This window comes from Aotus nancymaae, unplaced genomic scaffold (genome assembly GCF_030222135.1).
Source record: "Aotus nancymaae isolate 86718 unplaced genomic scaffold, 86718_ANA_hifiasm-v0.15.2.pri h1tg000028l, whole genome shotgun sequence".
Lineage (NCBI taxonomy): Eukaryota > Metazoa > Chordata > Mammalia > Primates > Aotidae > Aotus > Aotus nancymaae.
Genome location: NW_026988441.1, coordinates 5,331,485 through 5,355,451, shown reverse-complemented (window position 1 = coordinate 5,355,451; position 23,967 = coordinate 5,331,485). Strand labels below are relative to the sequence as shown.

Genomic DNA, 23,967 nt, shown 5'->3' with positions numbered 1-23,967 from the left:
ACCCATCTCCGCCGTAGCCATGCCCAACACGAAGCCCGCTCAAGAGCAGGCCAGTGAACCCCCCGCGACCCGGAGCCGCCCTCATCCCGGACGGCGACCGCGACCGCGACCGCGACCGCGACCGCGACCGCGACCGCGGGGGCCCCCGCCTCACACAAATGTTCGGGCTGACGTCATAGGCACCCTGGCCGAGCTGCGGCTAGGGGGTCGGGGGAGGTCCCGCCGTTCCGCCTCGCCTTCCCCTCGCCTCTGTACTTGGGGACGGGAGGGGGACTCTAGGTTTCTGCGGCCTGTCCCTCGTATCCACCGCAGTTACCAGGACTCACCTTCTCAGTTGCCCCCGAGAAAACTTCCGCTGGGCGGAGAGCGCTGCGCGCGCATCCTGAGTCTGATGCGCCCGCGCAGGCGCCGCTGACTTCCCGACGGCGCCCGGCTTCACCTACCTAGGAACTCCATTTCCCAGAGGCCTTCGCGGCAGGCCCGCCCTCTGATTCCACATAGAGAGGGAATTATTACCTCATTGCTTATCCCCCTACCCTACTCCGTTCTAGCCGCTTTGGAACGCTTTCTGGTTCTACTGCGCATGTGTCCATGTGAAACCAATCGGAATGCACCGTGAGCCCTTCTAAGCTCCGCCCCTTCCACGCGTTTTCTCAGAAATCCCGTCTCAACGCGTTTCCATGGCAACCCAATGCTTGCTTTTCAGAAGAGGGGAAGACTCCCAGTCTTCTAGGAAAGGCAAGAGCCTAATTAAATGATTCTTTAACAAGGTAAAAAACTGGACTACAAACTCAGGCCGCTTGGTTCTGATTCTGTTTGTACTCTACTCCCAGAGTGCTAAGCGTGGTCTCTAAGGCTGAAGAAGCGGGAGGAGATGGGAAGGCGAACGAAGGCGGCCCCGCAGCCCTCTGGGAAATAGAGTCCTGGCGCTGGCGCGGAGGATCCTGGGTGGAGCCTCTCAAAGAAACTATACGCACACCGGAAGTCGATGCGAGGAGGCGCGTGTGAGGGGAGTTGAATCTCTCCCTCCCTCGAGGATGAGGTTGCGTCTGTTGACGCGGCCGACGTCAATCCCGAGGTACAGAGACGCTGGGGTTGGGGTCGCTGAGGGCCTTGCAGGCTCGATCCTTTCTGAGAGGTGACGGAATGCTAGTGGGGGCGACTTCGGCAATGGGTGCGTCGCCTGGGGTGGCGGCGGTTGTCTAGGTGGAGGCGTGAACCGCCTTTCAGAGTCCGCTAAAGGGCCGCCGGCGAGGTGGCTCACCCTTGTAATCTCAGCACTTTGGGAGGCCGAGGCGGGCGGATCACTTGAGATCAGGAGTTAAGAGACGATCCTGGCTCGAATCCCGTCACTACTAAAAATTGTAACCCCAGGTACTGGAGAGCCTCAGGTAGGAGAATCGCTCGAACCCGGGAGGCAGAGGTTGCGGTGAGCCGAGATCGCGCCGCTGCAGTCCAGCCTGGGCAATAGAGTGAGACTGCGTCTCGAAAGAAAGAAAGAGAGGGGGCGGGGGGAAGAACTCAGTAGGTGGTAAAAAAATCATCAGCTGTTTTTTTTTTTTTTTGAGACGGAGTCTTGCTCTGTCGCCCAGGCTGGAGTGATCTCGGCTCACTGCAACCTCTGCCTCCTGGGTTCAAGTGATTCTCCTGCCTCAGCCTCCCGAGTAGCTGGGATTGCAGGCAGGTGCCACCAAGCCCGGCTAATTTTTATGTTATTAGTACAGACGGGGTTTCCGCATGTTGGCCAACCTGGTCTGGAACTCCTGAACTCAAGTAATCCGCCCACTCCGGCCTCCCAAAGTGCTGGGATTACAGGCGTGAGCCACTGTGCCTGGCCTATAATATATATTGTTGTTGTTACTGTGGGTCATGGTTAAAACAAAAGTTTAAATATGTCTGTTGTAGAGATAGTGGCCAGGTGCGGTGGCTGTAGACCCAACACTTTGGGTGGCCGATGAGGGTGGATTACTTGAGATCAGGAGTTTGAGAACAGCTTGGGCAACAAGTGAGATCCTGTCCCTACAAAAAGTAAGAAAGATTAGCTGGATGTGGTGGCACATGCTTGTAGTCCCAGCTACTTGACAGGCTGAAGTGGGAGGATTGCTTAAGCCCAGGAGGTTATGGCTGCAGCGAGCCATGATTGTGCCACTGTACTCCAGGCTGGCAACCGACAAGACCTTGTTTCAAAAAAAGAAAAAAAAAAAGTAGGAGTTTTGGAGGCCAATTGATCTGAACTCAAATTCTAGAGATGATAATCAGAAATCCCAGAAGCATTGTTCTGTTGGTTCTGTTAGACACCTTTGTTCTGTCAACAGCTGTAGGTGCGTTTACACCTGCTGTGAAAGCACGTACTGTACCATGCTGGTGCTGAGACACAGCAGTGAGCAGGACAGAAGCTCCCACTGTGGCCATAGACTTTCATCACCAAATCTCCTGAGTGTGTATTTACTGACTGCGTTAAGTGCTGACAGTGGTGGCGAAGCTGCTCGGTAGGTTCTGAACCACAGTGGAAACGTGGGGCTGGGGTGGTTTCAGTAAATACAGTTGTCGTTGTGATTCCTGCAGGGAGACTCACACTGGGACTTAGCCTCCTCCTGGACATTTTGGGGGCTCGTCAGCATGGACAGCGAGTCAGCCATGGGCGGAAGGGAGGCTTTCTCACAGCTCCCTTGGGCTTCCCACAGCCTTGCCAGCCAGGAACACAGAGGGGAAGGAGGAGGAGCTTAAGAGAGGCTACTGAACCCCAGTTGGCCATGGCTGAGGTGAGTTGAAGGCCACTCTATCTTAACTGATCGGCCCCAGAGGCAGGAAAGCTGGCCTTCCTTTGTAGCTGAGATGAGTTGAAGGCCACTGTCTTCATTGATCACCCCCGCAGGCAGAAAAACTGACCTTCCTTTATGGCTGAGGTGAGTTGAAGTCCGTTCTGTGTGAATTGGTCATGCCCCCTGGCAGGAAAGTTGTTGGCCTTCCTTTGTGGCTGAGGTGAGTTGAAGATGGCTCTGTGTTAACTGGTCACGCCCATGGCCTTCCTTTGTTCCGGCCTCCCTGTCCCATGGTGGCTTCCGGGTGATCTTTTAAAAGGCAAGCTTGCATGCTGTCCCATGGTGGCTTCCGGGTGATCTTTTTAAAGGCAAGCTTGCATGCTGTTCTTTTCTGCTTGTACTCTTCTGGGCATCCCTGTTGCTTACAGGATGAATTCCAGTTTTTTCAGCCTTCCTGTGTGGTCTGGGTTCTACCTCCCTTTGCACTGTCTTCTGCTATTTCTCTAGGTAACCAGTACTCCCTTTGGCCTGGTAGGAAAACGTTATTCTGTAGTTTCCAGCAGCTTCCCTGCCTTTGCGCAGGTTGTGCCCTCTGCTGGAATCCCATGCCCCTTTTCCATCTGGTGATGTCTCACACCGCCTTTAAGACCCTGCTCGGCTCCTCCACCCTTCCCTAGGCAGTCAGCACTTTCCTGCTCTGGCCTTCCATAGCACCCCCTGCTGCCTCCACTGCAGCAGAGATCCACCTAGATACGGATGTTCCTGCCCATCTCTGTCAGACCCACCCAAATTTCAAGTTCGACCAGATGCTCCTTGGGGACAGGAACTGATGGGGATTCATCTCTGGGTCCCCAGGGCCCAGCACAGGCCGGGCACGTAGGAAGCCTCATGAGATGTTAGTTGAATGAATGATGCATGAAAGCATCTCTCTATCTCGTAAATACCTGTTCATCCTCAGTAATCCAACTTGAATGACCTCCCCTCCAGGAAGCTTTCCCTGACCTCCATCCATTCCTGCCACTATTTCTCACCTGTATTATCAAACTGGCCTTTTTCCTTGACTCCCTGCTTCTCCCCTTCCCACCTTCTATCTTTTCCCACATAGCAGCAAGAGGAGAATGCTGTTTAGTATATGTTTAATTTTAAAAATATTTTTATTGCACAATCACAGATGCAGAAACAGACACACATCAAATGCATGACTTAATGAAGGTGACCACCACCTAGATCAAGAGTGAGAATTTTTTTTGCCACTCATCCCAGAAGTCCCTCGTGGGCTCTGTCATAGCCCTCTCACATCTCCAATACCTGATTTTTGTTTTTTGACAGTGTCTTGCTGTCACCCAGGCTGGAATGCAGTGGCCACTATCTCAGCTCACTGCAACCTCCACCTCCTGGGGTCAAGTGATTCTCCTGGCAGGCGATCACAAGGTCAGGAGGTCGAGACCATCCTGGCCAACATGGTGAAACCCCGTCTCTACTAAAAATTCAAAAATTAGCCAGGTGTAGTAGTGCGCACCTGTAATCCCAGCTACTCGAGAGGCTGAGGTAGAATTGCGGGCAGACTCCTGAGCTCAAGCAGTCTGCCTGCCTCAGCCTCCCATAGTGCTGGATTTATGGGCGTGAGCCACTGTACCAGGCCAATCAAAGCTCCTTGAAATGTAATGTCTCATGTAACTGTATTAAGAGGTGGGGTCTTTAAGAGATGATTGTCATGAAGGTTCTGCCTGTGTGAATGAATTCATATATTTATGGACTAATGGGTTATCATGAGAGTGGGTCTGTTGTAAAAGCCAGCTTGACATTGCTTCAGTTCCCTCACCATGCTATGCCTTGCGCCCTCTTAGGGCTCTGCAGAGAGTCTCTGCCAGCAAGAGGACCCTCACCAGAGGCAGTCCATTGGCCTTGAACTTCTCAGCCTAGAGAACTATAGGAAATAAATTTCTTTTCTTTATATATTACCCAGTCTCAAGTATTCAGTTATAGCAACAGAAGACGGACTAATATACTGTGTGACTTGGAGAAGGTGACTGTTTGGGCCTTGATCTTGTTTTCTGTAAATTGGGGATAATCCTGCCTCAAAGAGGCAGGCAGTTCAGTGACTCACTGCACCTGAAGTGTCGAGTCCGTTGTCGGCATGCCGGAACTTCTTGGCCAAAGAAGGGCTTTTGCAGTCAGATGCCTGGAGCATTGGCACGGGCAGTGTGAGCCAGAGTGGAATTGTGCCTTTGTCGAGCTCCTCCTGTGTGCTAAGTACTGTGCAGTCACCTCCCAGCAGTATTTCAGTTGCTTCTTGTGGCAGCCCTGATGAGATGGGGCTCGTTGGTCCCATTTCACGAGTGGAGCGGGAATCGGGGTCACAAGAGACATACGGCTTACTTGCCAATAGTCATAAGTGAAGGTAGTAGGGCCGTACCTCAAACCCAAACTACAGAAAGGTGGTTTTCATTCTTCCTTAAAATGTGCCTGTGTGTGCACATGTGCCTGTGCCCACATTGATGGAGATTTGGAAGAGACACACTGGGCATGGATTCACCTAGAGATGGGGTGTGTGGGGGCAGGCTTTCACGTTTTATTGTCAGTACTTCTCAAGTATTTGAATTTTTATCCTAAACACCCATTAATTGGCCATGTACAGTGGCTCATGGCTGTAATCCCAGCACATCAGGAGGCAGGGTCAGGAGGATCACTTGAGGCCAAGAGTTCAAGACCAGCCTGGGCAACACAGCAAGACTCCTGCTCTACCAAAAAAGAAAAAAATTAGCTGGGTCTGGTGGTGTACGCCTGTAGTCCTAGCTACTTGGAGGCTGAGGCAAGATTGCTTGAGCCCAGGAGGTCGAGGCTGTGATTGTGACACTGCACTCAAGCCTGAGCAATAGACAGAATGAGACACAGTTTCTCTCTCTCTCTCTGTCTCTCTCTGTATATGTATGTATTCTATATTTTATATATATATATATACACACACACACACACACACACACACACAGGTAATTAAATAATAGTAAACACTTATTAACTAGGAAAGTTTTAAAATGAAGAAAGATGCTGTCACTAAAAGTTGGACAGCCAGATAGGAGCCTTTGGTAGTCATGGGGCCTAAAGTGGACCTGGTACATCTGTGAGGGGATTTTTCCCCTAGAAGCTGTACTGACTCCAGTCAGGCCTCTGCTCTCCTGACCAGCTCACAGGAAATGCATGGGCCAGAGGAGCAGCCAGATGACACTGCAGAGAGGCAGAACGTGGGACCTCAAATCAGGAGCATGGAGGATGAAGAGGGCACAGGGGTTCAGCTGTAGATTTTAAAACCTCAGAGCCACATCAGTTACATGCAGGGTATGGGCCCCCTTGAATTCTGATTCAGACAAGCTAGCTAGAAAGACATGCCACTGAGACATCAGCCTAATCTGGATACAGATTTTGAGTGTGGTCTGGGTGTTCAGTGATTAAGGAGTTACTGTTCATACTGAAGTATTCGCAGGTGAAATTAGATGACCCCTGGGTGATGGGTCCCATCTCTCTACTATGTTAATTATATACATCTCCCTGCTTGTATGTATGTTTGAAAATTTACAAATTCAAATCTTGAATGAACACTAAAAAAAGCAAAAGCGTGAAATAAATAGACTTTTAGGATCAGGCAGACCTGGGTTGAGTCCTGTTAACTTTTGTTGACATTCCGTCCCCTGGTCAAGACTCCCTTTTCCTTGCCTACAAAATGCAGGGGTTTCCAATCCCTTCTCAAGATTCCTGTGAGGCTGAGGATGGGATAGTTTTTGCCAAAGGCCTGGCAGATTGAGGGTTGGCAGTGCCCTGAGTGAAGTGTTAAGCTCCTCCCTGACCCCGGCCCCTGAGTGACCAATAGTGCATTGTGTTTCAGGAATTTGTGACCCTCAAGGATGTCGCCATGGACTTCACCTTGGAAGATTGGGAGCAGTTCGGGCTGGACCAGGGGGACCTGTTCTGGGACACAGCATTGGACAACTACCAGAACCTCTTCCTGCTGAGTGAGTGTCACCTGTCCCCAGGGGCCTACTCACTGCCCTGCTTGGTGATCACCTGTGCCCTCCGCCACCCACAGGGTGAAATCCTGGCTCCTGGGCTCCTCAGAATCAGTATGACCTAGCCCGGCAGTTCTCAGCTGGCCAAGGAGACCTTGGCACTGTGTGGAGACGGTTCTGATTGTTACTCCTTGGGCCAGCAGTGTGCGGCTAGCATCTAGCCGGTGGAGCCTGGGGACGCTGCCACACATCCTACAATGCACAGGACAGCCCCATAACCAAGGACAGGCCCACCCCAGTGGCAGTAGTGCTAAGTCTGGGAAACCCTGCTCTCGCCCCATCTGCCTCCCAGCCTCATCTTCACCACTGTCCTACTTGTTATTGTAGTCAGTCATTCTTCAAGCTGATACTTCAGGGTCTTCCAGTTGCTCTCCCTTCTGCCTAAGTGGCTCTCCTCACCTTTCTCAGGTCGAAACTGGGACCCTGTTAGAACTCCGTACCTCCTCTGTCACTCATCTTGTACGTCGTTCCATCACATTCTAAATACAATTTTATCATCCAGAACGGGTGCTGTGTGAGGACAGGGCGTGTCCCCAGTGTTTGGAACAAACAGTACCTGCTCTAGGGCCCAGCCGACAGCTCTAAATTAATGAATGATTGAGTAGCAGCTCTTAGGACTTGCTCATTCAATCCTCCAGCACCCCCATGAAGAAGCTGGGTTGTCTCTCTTTTGCCGATGGGTCTGAAACTGAGGTTAAAAGAGAGGCAGTCACCTTCCCAGCTAAGTCAGTGTCCCCAGGACCACCTGCAGATTCAGTGATTCACTAGGATTCCCAGGACTCATCCTGTAGTCAGACTGACAGCTATGACTTACTACAGTGAAAGGATTCAGAGCACAGTCAGCAAGTGGGGAAGGTACATGGGGCAGAGTCCAAGGAAGCAGGCACAAGCTTCCAGAATTCTTTCTCAGGGGAGTCACATGGGACATGCTTAACTCCCCCAGCAATATTGTAGAATGCTGTCCACCAGGGAAGCTCATCACAGACTCAGTGCCAGGGTTTTTACTGGGGGCTGGTCATGTGGGTGCCTCTGCCTGGCACATACCAAAATTCCAGACTCCCAGAAGGAAAGCAGGTGTAAGCCACAGTGTTTGCACGGTTTAGGTCCTGGGAGCGTGTCTCTTTACCCTCCTGAAATCCAGCCTTGCCAGCAGGCCTTTCCCAGGAGAGCAGCCAGCCTGCTGTGTCACCCTCTTCTGCACACCAGTGTCACACAGTGAGAGAGCAGCAGGGCCCAGACTGCAGCTCAGGTCTGTACAGCTCCAAGGCCGCCTCACCCCAGCTCCCCAGCAGTGTCACCTCATTAACTCGCTTCCCCTCTCTGTTGCCTCAGTTCTTTCTTTTTGAAGAAACAGAAAAATAATTGACTCCAAAGATGAAAGAAGTAAAAGATAACACACTGTGGAAACTATCATTTGATACAGTCTCATCACACTGGGGCAGACTTTCTCCAAACTGGCCAGTGTGTGCTAAGAAGCATCTTACGGGAGGTCCTATCTCAGTGTCTTTTTGAATTTTTAAACTGCAGCCCACCATAAGAAATGTGTTTACCTCAACTGCCCCTTCACACATTTGCGTGTATGTATGAGTAGTGAATCCGTTTCCTATTGCTGCTATTACACATAGCACAAACCTAGTGTCCACCAACACACCTTTATTATGTTATAGTCCTGGAGGTCAGGAGTTCCAAATGTATGTGGCTGGGCTGGAGGCGAGCTGTTGGCTGGGCCCTGTTCCTCCTGGAGGCTCCAGCACATAGAGTCTTTCCTGGCCCGTTGCCAGCTTCTGGAGGTCGCCTGTATTGCTTGGCTCATGGCCTTTCACTTTGACTTCAAAGCTAGCAGTGGTGTTTTCTCTGCTGTAGCCTGTATCCCCCTGGATGATGACTCTGGCCCCTTCCATGGGGAAGCTTGTGGAGGGTAGGGCTCAGGACTGCCTGGGCTCTGGGACCCTGACATCTGTCCCTGGCCCATGGAGGCCTTGTTCAATGTGTGGCCCATGGGTGAGTGAGTGAATCATGAATGGCTAAGGAAGTACGTGCCTCTCCACTTGGCAGATTCTGCCCATTGAAGAGCTGTCACAAGTCCTTTGTGTCCCTAGTCCCAGCTGTCACCCTGGATTGTGACTGTTTGGCTCCCTCTCTATCACTGGACTAGGAAAGCTACAGGACAGGCATCCCCAGAGTTGCCCAGTGCAGCACCTGGCCCACAGGAGCCATGTGCAGCATAAAGCATAGAAAAGTCAGGAGAGCCAGGAGGTTCTCACTGAGTGGATGGCCCTTCATGTCCTGGTTGGATGACAATGCTGTTCTCTCCTTGCAGACCCCCCAAGACCCAACCTGACCTCCCACCCAGATGGCAGTGAAGATCTGGAGCCTCTGGCACGAGGAAGCCCAGAAGCAACGGGCCCTGGTGAGTGGTTGGAGAGGGGCCCCTTGTGTACCTTCTGTGCTCCAGACCACCATCCTGGGGCTGTGGCCAGCTCTCCAACAGGTCTACCCAGACATTACAACACTTGGCTTCAGGACTTCACTCTGCCGCTCGCTGGCTTCCGTCCCTCATCCTGGCAGCTGTCAGGGATCAGGACATGTTTATAGACCCTCACTCTCGTGTCTCTCCACCTTGCCCTTCAGCACAGGGCTATCCCGGTGCCTCTTCGCATCTCTTCCTCTTTCCTTCCAAGACTCAACAAGGGGACGCCCTTCACTCTCTGAGCTGGTCTCTCTACTTTCCTGCCTTGTGCCCCCTGAGTGTGCTGACCCTCATTCTACTTCTTTTACCTCCCTTTTTTCAGGCCCATTTTTCCTTCCTAGCCCTGGGGCAGAGCAAATGGCCACATCAGGGAGTAACTCAAGCCCAGGCCTGAATATTGCCAAGAACATCTGCCCTGCCATCTCCCAAGCCAGGGTTCCTCCAGGTGGATCAGGTTAGGTGGTGAGGATTCCTGGGGTATTACCCATGATGGAGATGTCTCCAGTAGGAGAAAGCAGAGGCAGCTGCCTTGCCTGGTTGGGAGGCTTCTCTCATTCTTTCTTTATCTGCATGAGAAGCAGGGCCCTAAACCAGAGAGCACAGGAGTCTCAGGCTGCACTCCACGCAGTCAGTCTGCAGCTCCCTTCTTGGCTCACCAGCCTCAAGCTTGTTAACATGAGGCCTCTGCAGCCTCCTCTTCAGCACATCAGTGTCCTTTGCAGGTGACTAACCCATGCACAGGCTCCCACAACCTCTGCTTTCTGTTTCTGTCACCTCAGCATATTGGCTGTTTCCAAGCATAGGCAGCCATGCCTTTACTAACAAATGTACCTCCATATCCTCCAGTAGTGACACTCGAGTTGCGTAGTTATCACAAAAGTGTCTTTCCCCTTTAACAGCACGTCTGTCTAGGAAGCAGAGCTTAGCTGACCCTTATTCCCAGCTCCTGACATCACGCTTGGCACATAAGGGGTGCCTATTACTTGTCTGCTGATGCATTCCAGGCAGAGGGAACAACAGGAGCACAGGTGTGGTAAGGAGAGTGAGCCAGATATCTGTGGGAGAGACAAGAGCAGAGGCAAAGGTGACAATTCAGAGCAAGACGTGGTTTTGGAAGGCTTTCATTTGCAAGTTTTAATTCCAGGCAGAGATACTTTAAGCAGTCTTATAGATACTCAGATGGTGAGCCAAGAATTGCAGAAGGGACAGGCTGGAAAAAGCATGATGATGGAGGAGAGGAGAGATTGGGAGACGAGGCATATAGCAGAGCAATGACATTCATGCTTTGTGAAGGATTCCAGAGAGTATACAGCTTGGCAGTTAAGATTATGGGGGCCAGGTGTGGTAGCTCATACCTGTAATCCCACCACTTTGGGAGGCCAAGGCAGGCAATCACTTGAGGTCAGGAGTTTGAGACCAGCCTGGCCAACATGCCAAAACCCTGTCTCTACTAAAAATTCAAAAACTAACTGGGCATGGTGATGGGTGCCTGCACTTCCAGTTACTCGGGAGGTCGAGGCATGAGAATCACTTGAACAGGAGGCAGAGGTTGCAGTGAGCTGAGATCGCACCACTGCACTCCAGCCTGGGCAACAGAGTGAAACTCAGTCTCAAAAAAAAAAAAAAAAACAAAAAAATACACACACACACACACACACACACACACACAGGTAGATCTAGTCAGCGGGGTTCAAATCTCACTCTGCTGCTCACTTAGGTATAAGAAAGCAGAAACGTGTCTGGGCACGGTGGCTCACACCTGTAATCCCAGCACTTTGGGAGGCTTAGGCGGGTGCATCACGAGGTCAGGAGATCGAGACCATCCTGGCCAACGTGGTGAAACCCTGTCTCTACTAAAAATACAAAAAGAATTAGCTGGGTGTGGTGGCACGTGCCTGTAGTCCCAGCTACTCAGGAGGCTGAGGCAGGAGAAAAGCTTAAACTCAGGAGGCAGAGATTGCAGTGAGCTGAGATCGCACCACTGCACTTCAGCCTGGGTGACAGTGCAAGACTCTGTCTCAAAAAAAAAAAAAAAGCAGAGATGTGCCTACCTTACAGGGGGTTGTTGAGGGTAACAGAGTGTGCCTGAGGCACTCCCACCTGTGAGCAAGCATGCCATGAATGGGAATTACTCTGTCCTGTGAACCTTTCCCATGGCTGCCTCTGTGGCAGTGGATGGATGAGCTGTGGAAGGTGCCCCTTAAAGGGCTTACCTTCTGGTCAGGGGTCAGACCCTTTCATAACCTGTTATGGTAGAGGATGGTAGGTGCTTCGCTGTTTTTTAGAGAATACAGGGCAAGGAACTTAAAGCAGAATGGAGATGGGGTTGTCAGGGAAGCCTCTCAGGAGGGTGATACTCAAGCTGGGTGGTAAAAGGGGAGTTAGGGGAGTTAGACCAGGAAGTGCAGTCCAGCATGAGGGACCATTAAAGGCACAGAGGAGAAAGTCTGGTAGATTTAGGGAACCACAAGAGTTCTATGAGGTCAGCACAAAGAACGCTGGACTAATACACTCATTTCTCTTCTATAGGTAGGAAGCCATGGAAGGGTTTAATCTGAGGAGTGATGTAGTCAGATCCATGTATTACAAAGCCCTTTAGGACTAGTGTGGAAGACTAGAGAAACAGAGACAGGAGGCCAAAAAGCAGCCTGGAGTCAGATGGAGTCTTGATAAAGAGAGGAGAGGAAGGGGGTTGAGACATTTTGATAGAGATCAAATGAAAAAAATAGTGCCAAGTTGAGGGAGAGGTGGGGAGGAGGTTGACTCCTAGGATTCTAGCATGGAGAACTGGATGGGTGGTGGAGTGGAGGGGCAGGGTGTCATCCGGGATAGAGGATGCAGGATATGAGGAGGAAGATTTTTGTGAGTGGAGAGTGGAAGGAGGTGAGTCCAGGAGGCTTTAAGGAACTTGGTCAGTCACATAGGTGTGAACATAATGGTAGAGTCTCCTTTCTTGTTGAACCCCTGTGGTTTCCCAACTGCCCTCTTGATCCTCCTGGGAATGGGCTCTCTCTGTTTTCTGTGATGCCAGTTCCACATAGGTCACCCTTTGGGTCCCTTGATGGACAGGCTGGACTCAAGATCCATCACCCCTACTTGCTCTTGTCTGTGTTCTCACCCTTGGTGAACAGGAGACATTTGCACTTGCTCTTTCAGATTTGGCTGAGACCACGAACTCTCCTCTGATGCAGGATTTCTTAGAAGAAGGACTCTCCCAGGAGATTACAGAGATGATTTCCAAGGATGGCTTCTGGAACTCCAATTTTGGAGAAACCTGTATAGAGGACAGCTGGTTAGATAGTTTGCTAGGAGATCCAGAAAGTCTTCTGAGGTCCAATGTTGCCACCAACAGGGAAAGTCCTGCAGAATGTGAGAGTCAGGAATTAAAGAGAGGCTTCAGTCCTGTGTCCACCCTTTCCATGGGAGAAAATAACATGATGCATGTTTCTGAGAAGAGCATCACACCAGTTGAATCTAAGGAACATAGGGATGAGTTTGGCTCCTTGGAACACAGCCAGCAGGATTCTGTTCCAGAAGGGGATAAACCATATAAATGTAGTGAATGTGGAAAAAGCTTTAGTGGGAGTTACCATCTTATCCAGCACTGGATTACTCATACTAGGGAGAAACCCACTGTGCATCAAGAGTGTGAGCAAGGTTTCAACCAGAATGCTTCCTTTTCTGTGTATCCGAAAAGCCACACAGGCTACAAATCCTATGTGTGTAATGAATATGGGACAACTTTTAGTGAGAGTGCATACCTGTGGCATCAGAAAACTCACACTGGAGAAGAACCGTGTAAGAGTCAAGACAGTGACCACCCACCCAGTCATGCCACACAGCCTGTTGAGCATCAGAAAACTCACAGAGGAAGTAAGTCCTACAGCTGTAGCGAATGCGGCAAGACTTTTACCCGGATCCTTCATCTTACTCAGCACCAGAAGACCCACACTCGGAAACGCTATGAATGTGCCAAATGTCAGGCGACCTTCAACTTTAGAAAACACCTCATCCAACATCAGAAAATTCACGCTGCAAAAACTACCTCTGAGTGTCAGGAGTGTGGGAAGGTTTTTAGGCGGAGTTCGCTGCTCATTGAACACCAGGCTGTTCACACTGGAGAGAAGCCTTATAAGTGTAACGAATGTGGGAAATCCTTCAGCCATACCTCTACCCTAAAGATCCATCAGAGAGTTCACAGTGGAGAGAAACCTTACAAATGCAGTGAGTGTGGGAAGGCTTTCTGCCGGAACACTCACCTTAGTGAACATCAGCGAATTCATACAGGCTACAGACCCTACAAATGTCAGGAATGTGTCAGGAGTTTCAGCCGGCCCTCACTTCTGACGCGACATCAGGCCATTCATGCCGCAGAAAAACCCTATAGCTGCACTGAATGCAAGGAGACTTTCAGCCATAACAGTCAACTTGTGCAGCACCAGAAAATACACACTGTCAAAACCCCATATGAATGTCAGGAGTGTGGAGAACGCTTCATTTGCAGCTCAACCCTGAAGTGCCACCAGAGTGTTCACACCAAAGAAAAACTAGGGTTTGTTATGAGTGGGAAGATCTTGGTTCAGAACCCAGCACAGACAGAGAAGTGCTTTAAGTGTAACAAATGTGAGAAATCCTTTAGCTGCAGCAAATACCTAACTCAGCATGAGAGGATTCACACCAGGGTGAAGCCCTTTAAGTGTGACCAGTGTGGGAAAGCCTTTGGTCAAAGTACTCAGCTCATTCGCCATCAAAGAATCCACTTTAGGGTGAGGCTGTCTAAATGGGGTGAACAAGGGAAAGCCATCAGCAGTGGCTCCCTTATCAAACTTCAGTCCTCCCTCACCGAGGAGTACCCTTTTAAATGTGACGAATGCAGAAGGACCTTCAGCCAAAGTGCACGCCTCTCAAAACATCAGTTAATTCACACTGGAGAGAGCCCCTTTAAATGTAGCATGTGTGACAGAGTCTTCAGCCAGAGAAACTACCTTGTTCAGCATGAGAGAACTCATGGCAGAAAGAAGCCCTTCCAGTGTAACGAATGCGGGAAAACATTCCGTCAGAGCTCATGCCTTTCTAAGCATCAGAGAGTTCACTCAGGTGAGAAGCGCTATGTATGTGACTACTGCGGGAAGACCTTTGGCCTGAATGCTGAGCTTGTCCGCCACCAGAGAATTCACACTGGAGAAAAGCCATATGTTTGTCAGGAATGTGGGAAAGCCTTCACCCAGAGCTCATGCCTTTCTATTCACCGAAGAGTTCACACCGGGGAGAAGCCCTATGTATGTGGTGAATGTGGGAAAGCCTTTGCCCAGAAAGCAAATCTAACACAGCACCAGAGAACGCACACTGGGGAGAAACCTTACTCCTGTAACGTGTGTGGCAAAGCTTTTGGGCTCAGTGCCCATCTCAACCAGCACCTGAGAGTTCACACCCAGGGGACACTTTATCAGTGTCAACATTGCCAGAAAACCTTTCAGTGCCACTCGAGTCTCAACCGCCATCAGCGTGTACACATTAGGCAGCAATACTGCCTGTAGCCGTTGGGTGGTAGCAGAGTCCCAGAATATGAGAGAATGTTCGTTGGATGTCAGAAGTTGGAAATCATCCCATTGCAAGTTTCCCTCCAAATAAATACATCTAAAGATTGATTAGAAAGTTTGTGCACATGAGTTTCATTATGACAATGAAAACACAAAAATGGAGAAGCTGTACAGTGTCAGGATTCAGAGGTAGGCTCTGGAGCCAGTCTACCTCAGTTCAATCCCACCTCTGTCGTCTGCTACCTAAGTGACCTTGAGAAAGTCAGAAAAATCTCTCAGGGCCTCAGTGTCCTCATCTGTAAAATGGGTATCACCTACCTCAGAGGGCTTTTTTGAGGATTAAGTAAATAAATGTGAAGCACTTGGAACTGATGCCCAGCACATGAGGGCTCACCAAGTATGAGCCACAAATACACGTCAGCTATAGCACAAATAGACTCGTGTTACGGGAAGAAAGGAAGCAGTAATTTCTCTGTGTTGACTGTAGTTAATGTTCTTATAATGTATAGCTTTTAAGTTTTCCTTTGTTAAGGTTTTTCTCCAGCACCTTACTCTTCTTAAATGCCTGGCCGTTTTTGTCCCTTCATCTCTCTTTCCTGGTTTTTTTTCTTAACTCCCAGAAAGCTAAGAAGAACATGTAAACACCTAACCTCAACTGGCTAAAACCTTCCACTCCTAACCTCCCAAGCCTCTCACTCAAAGGGGACATGCTGCCTCTTCCCATGACCTTCCTCCACTTAACAGTATTAGTTATGCAATAGGACACCCAATTTGCTGTGGGAGTTGACACCAAAACACAGCTGGATTCCATCAGGAAAGCTGCGTTGATCACGGTGTTAACCACATATGAAACCCAACCCATATGGAATACATGCTTGGGGGTCAAGCCTGTGGTGTGCGGAGGTGACTGCTGGGCTGTCATTCACCATTTATCCAAGATGGCCACTCACCTGGCAAATTTTGAGGCTTGAGGGTGGGTAATATCAGTACACTATGCACTGCTCCTGCTCTGAAGCTTCCTTCTGGGATCAGGGAGATGAATGAACCCATTTTCATAGATGATTACTGTTAATTGACAAGTGACATCATAAAAATGCCACATTCCCTCATATCACAGTTCTGGGATCACCAGCGACTGTTGGAGAGTCCAGTGAGATGGGACCACACAGCCAGTTCCCTCCTGACAGTGTTTTGTCAGCTCGGGACTTTTGTGCCCTACCACTAAGTGGCTCAGTCACACATTTTCTGGAAACAGAAGTCTTATGGAAAGCACTGGGCACTGATACTTTGAATATCTTTCATATTTTAGGCGCTTAAAATGGTTGGGGGTAAGTGCTCTGTACACTCAGGCTTTTCAAGTCTTGCACCTAGAGTTCTGCTGGTTAAGTTTCTTAAACTTGGTTGAAACTGGGAACCTATTGGCTAACCCCAGTATACTGTTTTTCAAATGGCTGCAACATTTTAACTTCTTGTACAGGGTTCCTGTCCTCTGGAGCTCTGTCTCATCTAGGAGACTGGCATGTTAAATACCAAAAGTGTACAAAGTGTTGCAGGCCGGAACACAATGGGGACTCTGGAAAATTGGCAGCTATTGGGGGTTGGGGACAGCCTCTCTAAATCAGTCACCTTTGTTGCTTCGGGCCGGGGTAGAAATGCCCTCCATGTGTGCATGTTTGTTGGTTCTCTGATTAAAATTTTGAGTCTAAAAGCATTGGTTCCTTCTCTCAGCCTGCTGCCATGCAGCTAGGCATCAGTCCCTGCCTGCCAGGCCTCACATCTTCGTGGGGAGGGCTTCTGATGGCAATCATTGTCCAGTAAGAGGGAGCAGCTGAGTGTTTCCCCAGCGTCTGGGTGGAGCATGGGTCACTGAGGAGGCACACAAGTTCAGCTGGTCCTCAGATGCATCAACAAACAACACTTTTCAGTCTGTGTGGTGAGAGCCTGAGGAACCGAGGAGCGTGCACAGGCAGCTGCAGTTCACTCCTCTCCTTACAGACACGTCAGCCTTAGGCTTGGCCGGTGTTTCTAATTAGCATCAAATAATATAACTTTGCTTAGTATTTTAATTTTTCTCCCCATCTTTTTCCTTTAGTGATGAGATACCAGTTTCTTGCTCTTGCTAGTAATTCAAAGTTTTATTATAACGTGAGCTGATGGGGCCCAGTGTGTGGCTCATGCCTGTAATTCCAGCTCTTTGGGAAGCTTAGGTGGGAAGATGACTTGAGCCCAGGGGTTCAAGACCAGCTTGGGCAACATGGTGAAACCCTGTCCCTACAAAACATACACAAATTAGCTGGGTGGTGGCCACTGAACAATCACTTAAAAATGATTAAAATGGGGCTGGGCGTGGTGGCTCAGACCTGTAATCCTAGCACTTTGAGAGGCAGAGGTGGGTGGATCACCTGAGGTTGGGAGTTCAAGACCAGCCTGACCAACACGGAGAAACCCCGTCTCTACTAGAAATACAAAAAAAATAGCCAGGTTAGGTGGTGCATGCCTATAATCCCAGCTACTCGGGAGGCTGAGGTTGCAGTGAGCTGAGATCGTGCCATTGCACTCCAGCCTAGGCAGCAAGAGCAAAACTCCATCTCAAAAAAGAAAAAAAAGATCAAAATGGCAAATTTTATGTTATGCATGTTTTTACCACAATTAAAAAACATTTAGATAAAGTACTACATTTTAAAGTTTGTGTGGTAGGCTGGGTGTGGTGGCTCACGCCTGTAATCCCAGCACTTTGGAAAGCTGAGGTGGGTGGATTGCTTGAGCTCAGGAGTTTGAGACCTGCCTGAGCAGCATGGTGAAACCCCATCTGTACAAAAAAGTAACAGCCAGGTGTGGTGACACATGCCTGCAGTCAAGCTGCTGGAGGCTGAAGTGGGAGAATCACGAGCCTGGAAGGTTGAGGCTGCAGTAAGCTGTGATCACACCACTGCACTCCCGCTTGGGTGACAGATCAAGACCCTGTCTCCAAATAAAGGAAAAAAATGTGATCGAAAAAAGAAATGAGCTACAGGAGCCTAAACCAAGCAAGGCTAAGATGGCGAAACCCAACACCTATGAGGCTGATACGAAGACAAGCTAAAACGATGTCAAGGTATAAAGCAGCAGCAAAGTCTTTGGGCCAAGCTCTCCCCCAACACTTCAGAGGTGGGGGACCCCTTGCCAGAACTGATACCCCAGCTAAATTTCAGTTTGTCCTCTGGAAGCGCTGGAGACTAAGGTCAGTCAGGGTAAACAGCCCTGTCAACATACATAACCAACCTCATAACCCTGGGTACCTGGCGTGGGCGAGCATCTCCGGCAGTACTTCGTGTGTTGTCACACGTCATTGCTGGGTGTGTTAAGTACTCTCCATGTGCTCTACTGGCAGAGGACACCCGGAAGCTCACGCCTGGTCTCTCCTAGACTCCATCCTATGCACCTTTTGCATTGCTGATTTTAATCTCTATTCTTTAGCTATAATCCATGCAACCAAGAGCCCTTCTAATGAATTACTGAACCTGAGGGTCCCCTGCCGCTTCTAAGCCTCAGTTTCTCCAATGGACTCAAGAATGATATTCGCTTTAAGGATTCTCAAAATGAACATCAGTGCGTTCTGCCCACGCCGGCTTCACCGGCTCAATTCTCTAATAACCACTTCCCTTCCCGCCTACTCCAGCCAGTCCTTGCGCTGACTCGGCTCCAGGCCACGCCCTAGCCCCGCCCCCGCTGCCTCTAACCCGGTCCCCTCCCCAGGTTCTGGCCGCGAGCCAGCCGCACCCCTTCAGCCTCGTTGGCCGCCGCCAGATTCTCGAGCCCCTCTAATCCTCTCGGCGGCCTAAATCCCCAACTGCTCAGGGCCAAATGGGGAGAGCAAGTGATGAGTGTAGACGGTCGGGCCCCCAGGTACCTGGCAACTGGGGCGTTGGACCTCGGTCCTCCCACGCGAAGCTCGCTCCCCACCAGCATCCCCCATGTTGGTGGCGAAGCTGCCCCAGCCCCCACGGGTGCTTCCGCGCCTGTCAAACTCCGGGATGAACTACCCTTCCCAGAGTCCCGCGGGAGCTCGGGCTCTTTAGGGTGACGGTCCTCTGATAGCAGATGCGGGAACATCCCTGGCGTCAGGCGGCCCTCGCGTGGGGAGCACGAAGCCACGGCTTCCTCTGGCCTCGATAGGCGGGGTGAGAAGGCAGCCCGCGCTTCTATTTCCTAGCGACCAATCGCAGGATACGTTCTGTAAGCCCCGCCCCCTACTGCGGTGCGGGCGGCTTTCGTCTCCAAGGCAACTGTCAACTCTGGAAACGCCTTTCTCCACCGCCATTGTCTACCCCGCAGGCGGGGCCGCCCATTACCGGAGACTTTAAGCAGTATGGGTGCTGGACAAACAGCGTGATCGGGTCGTAAAACTTGATGGGAAACGAATGTTAGAGCACAGGGCTGGGCGGTACTCAAAGAGTTGATGTGAGGGAAGGTTTCTCAAAGAAGGGAGACTTTTTAAAAATTTATTTGTATTTTTTTACTTTTATTTTTTCGAGATCACGCCCAGGCGTGATCTCGGCTCACTGCAACCTCTGTCTCCCAGGTGCAGATGATTCTTTTACCTCAGCCTCCCGAGTAGCTGGGATTACAGGCGCCTGCCACCATGCTTGGCTAATTTTTTGTATTTTTAGTAGAGACGGGCTTTCACCCTGTTGGCCAGGCTCGTCGCGAACTCCTAACCTCAGGTGATCCACCCACCTTGGCCTCCCAAAGTGCTGGGATTAGAGGCGTGAGCCACCGCTCAGGGCCCAAGAGGTGGCTTTTGAATAAGGCTTTGAGGGATGAGCAGGAGGTCGCCAGGAAGAGAAGAGAAAATACACTATATTTAGAGATCTGGCCAAAATTAAAAGTCTTAACGAGGGTGTGGGGAAACTGCCATTCTCCTACCCTGCTGGTGAGGAGAGGAATGTCTTCAGCCTTTAAGGAAGTAAATCAGTCATAAAGTGGGTGACTGTTTCCTGAGAACCTACGGTATACCGGGCAGTGCGCCAGATGCTAGGGATACAGCGGGGAAAGACATACAGGGGGCAGGCAGTAACCACGAGACATATGATTGGAAATTATAAGTGCTGTGAAGTAGGCCAGCCATGGTGGCCCACACCAATAATTCCAGCACTTTGGGAGGCCAAGGCGAAAGGATCACTTGAGGCCAGAAGTTCGAGACCAGTGAAACCCATCTCTACTAAAATTATAAAAATTAGCCAGGTGTAGTGTCGGGAGCCTGTAATCCCAACTACTCAGGAGGCTGAGGCACGAGAATCACTTGAACCCGGGAGGCAGAGATTGTAGTGAGCCGAGATCGTGACACTGCACTGCAGCCTGGGCCAGAGAATGAGACTCCATCTATAAATAAATAAATTAATTAATAAATAAATGTTGTGAAGTAAACAGGCAGGGGCTGAGATGGGAATGAAGGAGGGACTGTGGGATCAGAAACATAATTCTTTGAGAACATAATGTGAAATAATAAATAGTATCAACCTCAAGAGAACTGTAGAGAAATACTATGAATTGCAGCTAGAATCTGCCCTGAATGTACATGTCTTCTTCCTGGTGTCTGTGACAATTTGAGTTGGGGTTTTCTTTTACTCACAGCGAAGGCATCTGATGTGCTAGCATAAACAAGATGAGTGTCTTTCTTTTGGTGCGTTTAGCTACTCAAGCCCATAAATTATCTTTCTCGTTTGAGCTGTGTGAGAGGTGGTCAAGTTCAGCATTTAAAGGAAGAGTTGAGAGACACACTGAATGGGAGAGACTGGTAGGAGAAAGATGCCTTCTTTCTGTTGAGGTTCTAAGGTGATAGGAGATAAGCCTGGAGCTGCTGGTGTCCAACTTGCCACCATGGTGGGGAGAACCTGCCAGAAAATGAACCTAACTGAAAAAGCTTAGCTAAGAGAAGGAGTGACCGACCAGATGATTGACATGTCACTTAAACACCTGGATCCATCTGTTCCTGAAGGCAAAACTGTTCAATGACATAGGCTAACAAATTCTCTTCCTCAAGCAAATAGAATACTCTTGGCTGGAAATAACTGTCTACCTCATACCAGAAATTATTTAAAAATTCAGATGGATCAAAGTTTTAATTGTGAAAAAAATCATAAAAGTACTAGAATAAAATATAGCAGAACTTTTTTTTTCATAATGTTGGGGGTGAGGACGTTGTTAGCATGATAGTAGGTCCAACAACTATAAAGGAAAATACAGACAGATTTAAATACCTAAAAATTTTAAAACTCTGTATAACAAACATAAAATTGAAAGAGAAATAACTGGGAGAAATATTAGTCACTTATATACCAAAGTGTTAATATACATGGTATATATAAGGACTTGCAACCAAGCCAAACCAAAACAAAACATGGGACTTGCAATTATAAATCAGTATAAAAAGGCTGCTCAATTAAAAATGGGGCAAAATACATAAATAGGCAATTCACAGAATACAAAACATGAATAAATGCATAAAAAGATCATTAATCTAAAAAAATCATTAATCTCATGACCAATAGGATATTTTTACCTATCAGATTAAAATTGCTTTAAAAAATGACTAATACCAAGTACTGGAGAAAGATAAAGGAACAGAGAAACAGGCACTCATGTACACTTCCAGGAGTCGTGTAAATCGTTTCACCCCTTTTGGAGGACTATTTAGCAATAACCATGAAAAATCTAAATGTAGATGTTCTATGATCCCACAAGTATACTTGTAGGAATTCATTTTGTACGTATGTCAAATGATAAATATCCAATGATGGAAAAGAAAATGGAAACAAGGTAAATGTCCATTAATAGGGATTGGTTAAACAAATTAAAGAAGCCCTAGCATGAAATATTATGCAGCTGTGAAAAATGAAGATACCTATGTGTATATATATATTTTTGTGTAATATGTACTATATATATATATATATATATATTGCATTATTGTGGGAAAGTATCCACATTCTATCAAATGAGTAACTTCTTAAAATTATGTTTGCATGTGATTATGCCATACACACCATACATATGTGAATATATATATACACACACACACACACACATATAATCAGTTTCATAAAACAGAAAGGGAGATTCATATTTACAGAAAAACTATAAGATATTTGGAATGAAGTTTTTTTTTTTTGAGATGGATTTCAGTTTTGTTGTCCAGGCTGGGGTGCAATGGTGCAATATTGACTCACTGCAACCTCTGCCTCCTGGGTTCAAGTGATTCTCCTGCCTCAACCTCCCAAGTAGCTGAGATTATAGGCATGCCCCACCACACCGGGCTAATTATTATTATTATTTGAGATGGAGTCTCATTCTGTAGCCCAGGCTGGAGTGCAGTGGCATGATGTCAGCTCACTGCAACCTCTGCCTCCCAGGTCCTGGTTCAAGTAATTCTGCCTTAGCATCCCAAGTAGCTGAGATTACAGGTGCATGCCACCATGCCCAGCTAATTTTTGTATTTTTAGTAGAGACAGGGTTTCACCACGTTGGCCAGGCTGGTCTTGAATTCCTAACCTCGTGATCCACCCGCCTTGGCCTCCCAAAGTGCTGGGGTTACAGGCACGAGCCGCAGCGCCTGGCCCAGGCTAATTATTTTTATTTTTAGTAGAGACGAGTTTCACCATGTTGGCCAGGCTGGTCTCGAACTCCTGACCTCAGGTGATCCACCCGCTTTGGCCTCCTAAAGTGCTAGGATTACAGACATGAGCCACCACACCCAGCCTGGAACAAAGATTTACAGGGCACTAAAGATTTCTTATTTTCGTATCATCTGAATTATTCACAAAGAATGTTATTTCAATCATGAAAGAAGGCACAAAAGATAAGAGAAATACCCTAGACAAAGACTTTAAAATATGATAATAGCACAGATGAGGGCTAGTAAGACAGCTCCATATATTGACAGAAGTTCCAGCTGATACAGAACTTCTGGCAACCCATTGGCAACATGCTTGAGGTCACAGAAATCTCTCCCTGTGACCCCATGACCTCACTGCCAGGATTTCGCCTGGGAAATGGTAAGGTGCTCATCCCTTTCATCAGAGTGATGTTCCATACTATATATGTAAAAGCCAAAAGCTAGAAACAGCCAAAACGTCCAACAAGGGACCGGATAATATGTCGGGTGAATAAACTACATGAAGCTGCAAAATATCAGGTTGTTAAAAGTTGCTTAATGATGTGTTAAATAGTTGACACCCATTGCTATAAAAACATAGTACATCCATGGTCCTCACGCCCAGCTACGGCAGGTAGGTTAAGTTCAGCCCTTTGGAGAACAATATGGCAATATGTATGAGGAATCAGGAAAGTGGCTGAAGCCTTGATTCCCATCTTTGACATTCTGGGAATTTTACTTTGAGGGATAATCGCCTCAAAGGGAGAGAGGAAGTGAGCATGGAAATTTCATTATAACATTATTTGTTCTAAGTGTATTAGGTGAGAATATAAAAAATTTTAGAAAAAAAACCCATTATTTGTAATTGGGATAATTGGTGAACAACCGGTGTGAGTCGGAAGCTTAAAGGGGAATCTAAATGCAGAGTGGATTTGTAAATCACGCCTTCTCAATAGCATATCCTTATCCTTAATAATGATAAAAGTATATGGGACAATGACAATGCTCATGGCATAATGATGGCAAAACTGTGCCTACATTGTGATTGCAATAAAATAAACATATTTGTTTAAAAGATTTGGAAGGAAATATAAAAAATAAAAACAATATGACTTCTAAGGATGGCTAAATTGTCAGTGATGGCTTTTATTTTTTCAACCCCAAATTTCTGACAACTAAACCTGTGGATATGGAATATAGATTTTAAAAAATAAATAAAGAGGCCAGGCTCGGTGGCTGATGCCTGTAATCCCAGCACTTTGGGAGGCTGAAGCAGGTGGATCATGAGGTTAGAAGTTCAAGACCAGCCTGCCTAAGATGGTGAAACCCTGTCTCTACTAAAACTACAAAAATTAGCTGGGTGCAGTGGCAGGTGCCTGTAATCCAAGCTACTCAGGAGGCTGAGGCAGGAGAATCACTTGAACCCGGGCAGCAGAGGTTGCAGTGAGCCAAGATAGCATCGCTGCACTCCAGCCTGGGTGACAGAGTGAGACTCCATCTC

The 23,967-nt window shown here is 48.4% G+C and overlaps 2 protein-coding genes across 5 annotated transcripts in view; one reads left to right on the top strand and one right to left on the bottom strand.

Moving 5' to 3' along the window:
• The window catches only part of VRK3 (VRK serine/threonine kinase 3), a 48,810-nt gene extending 48,403 nt beyond the window's left edge, over nucleotides 1-407 (bottom strand). The window contains exon 1 of the mRNA XM_064381021.1: nucleotides 327-407. The gene's annotated coding sequence lies outside the window, so the exon portion shown is untranslated. The remainder of the gene's footprint in view (nucleotides 1-326) is intronic.
• A 555-nt stretch (nucleotides 408-962) lies between these two features.
• ZNF473 (zinc finger protein 473) lies at nucleotides 963-16,924 on the top strand. 4 transcript variants are annotated; one of them, XM_012461190.3, is made up of 5 exons: nucleotides 963-1,078; nucleotides 2,566-2,762; nucleotides 6,643-6,769; nucleotides 9,144-9,233; nucleotides 12,450-16,924. In XM_012461190.3, the coding sequence occupies exons 2-5, from the start codon at nucleotides 2,754-2,756 to the stop codon at nucleotides 14,828-14,830; spliced, it is 2,607 nt and encodes an 868-aa protein (XP_012316613.1). In that variant the 5' UTR covers nucleotides 963-1,078; nucleotides 2,566-2,753; the 3' UTR covers nucleotides 14,831-16,924. The 4 variants fall into 4 exon arrangements, with proteins under 4 accessions (XP_012316613.1, XP_012316649.1, XP_012316633.1 ...); XM_012461210.2 differs by having other exon boundaries at nucleotides 986-1,078; nucleotides 2,316-2,762; XM_012461216.3 differs by lacking the exon at nucleotides 963-1,078 and adding an exon at nucleotides 1,900-2,489.
• The last annotated feature ends 7,043 nt before the right edge of the window (nucleotides 16,925-23,967 follow it).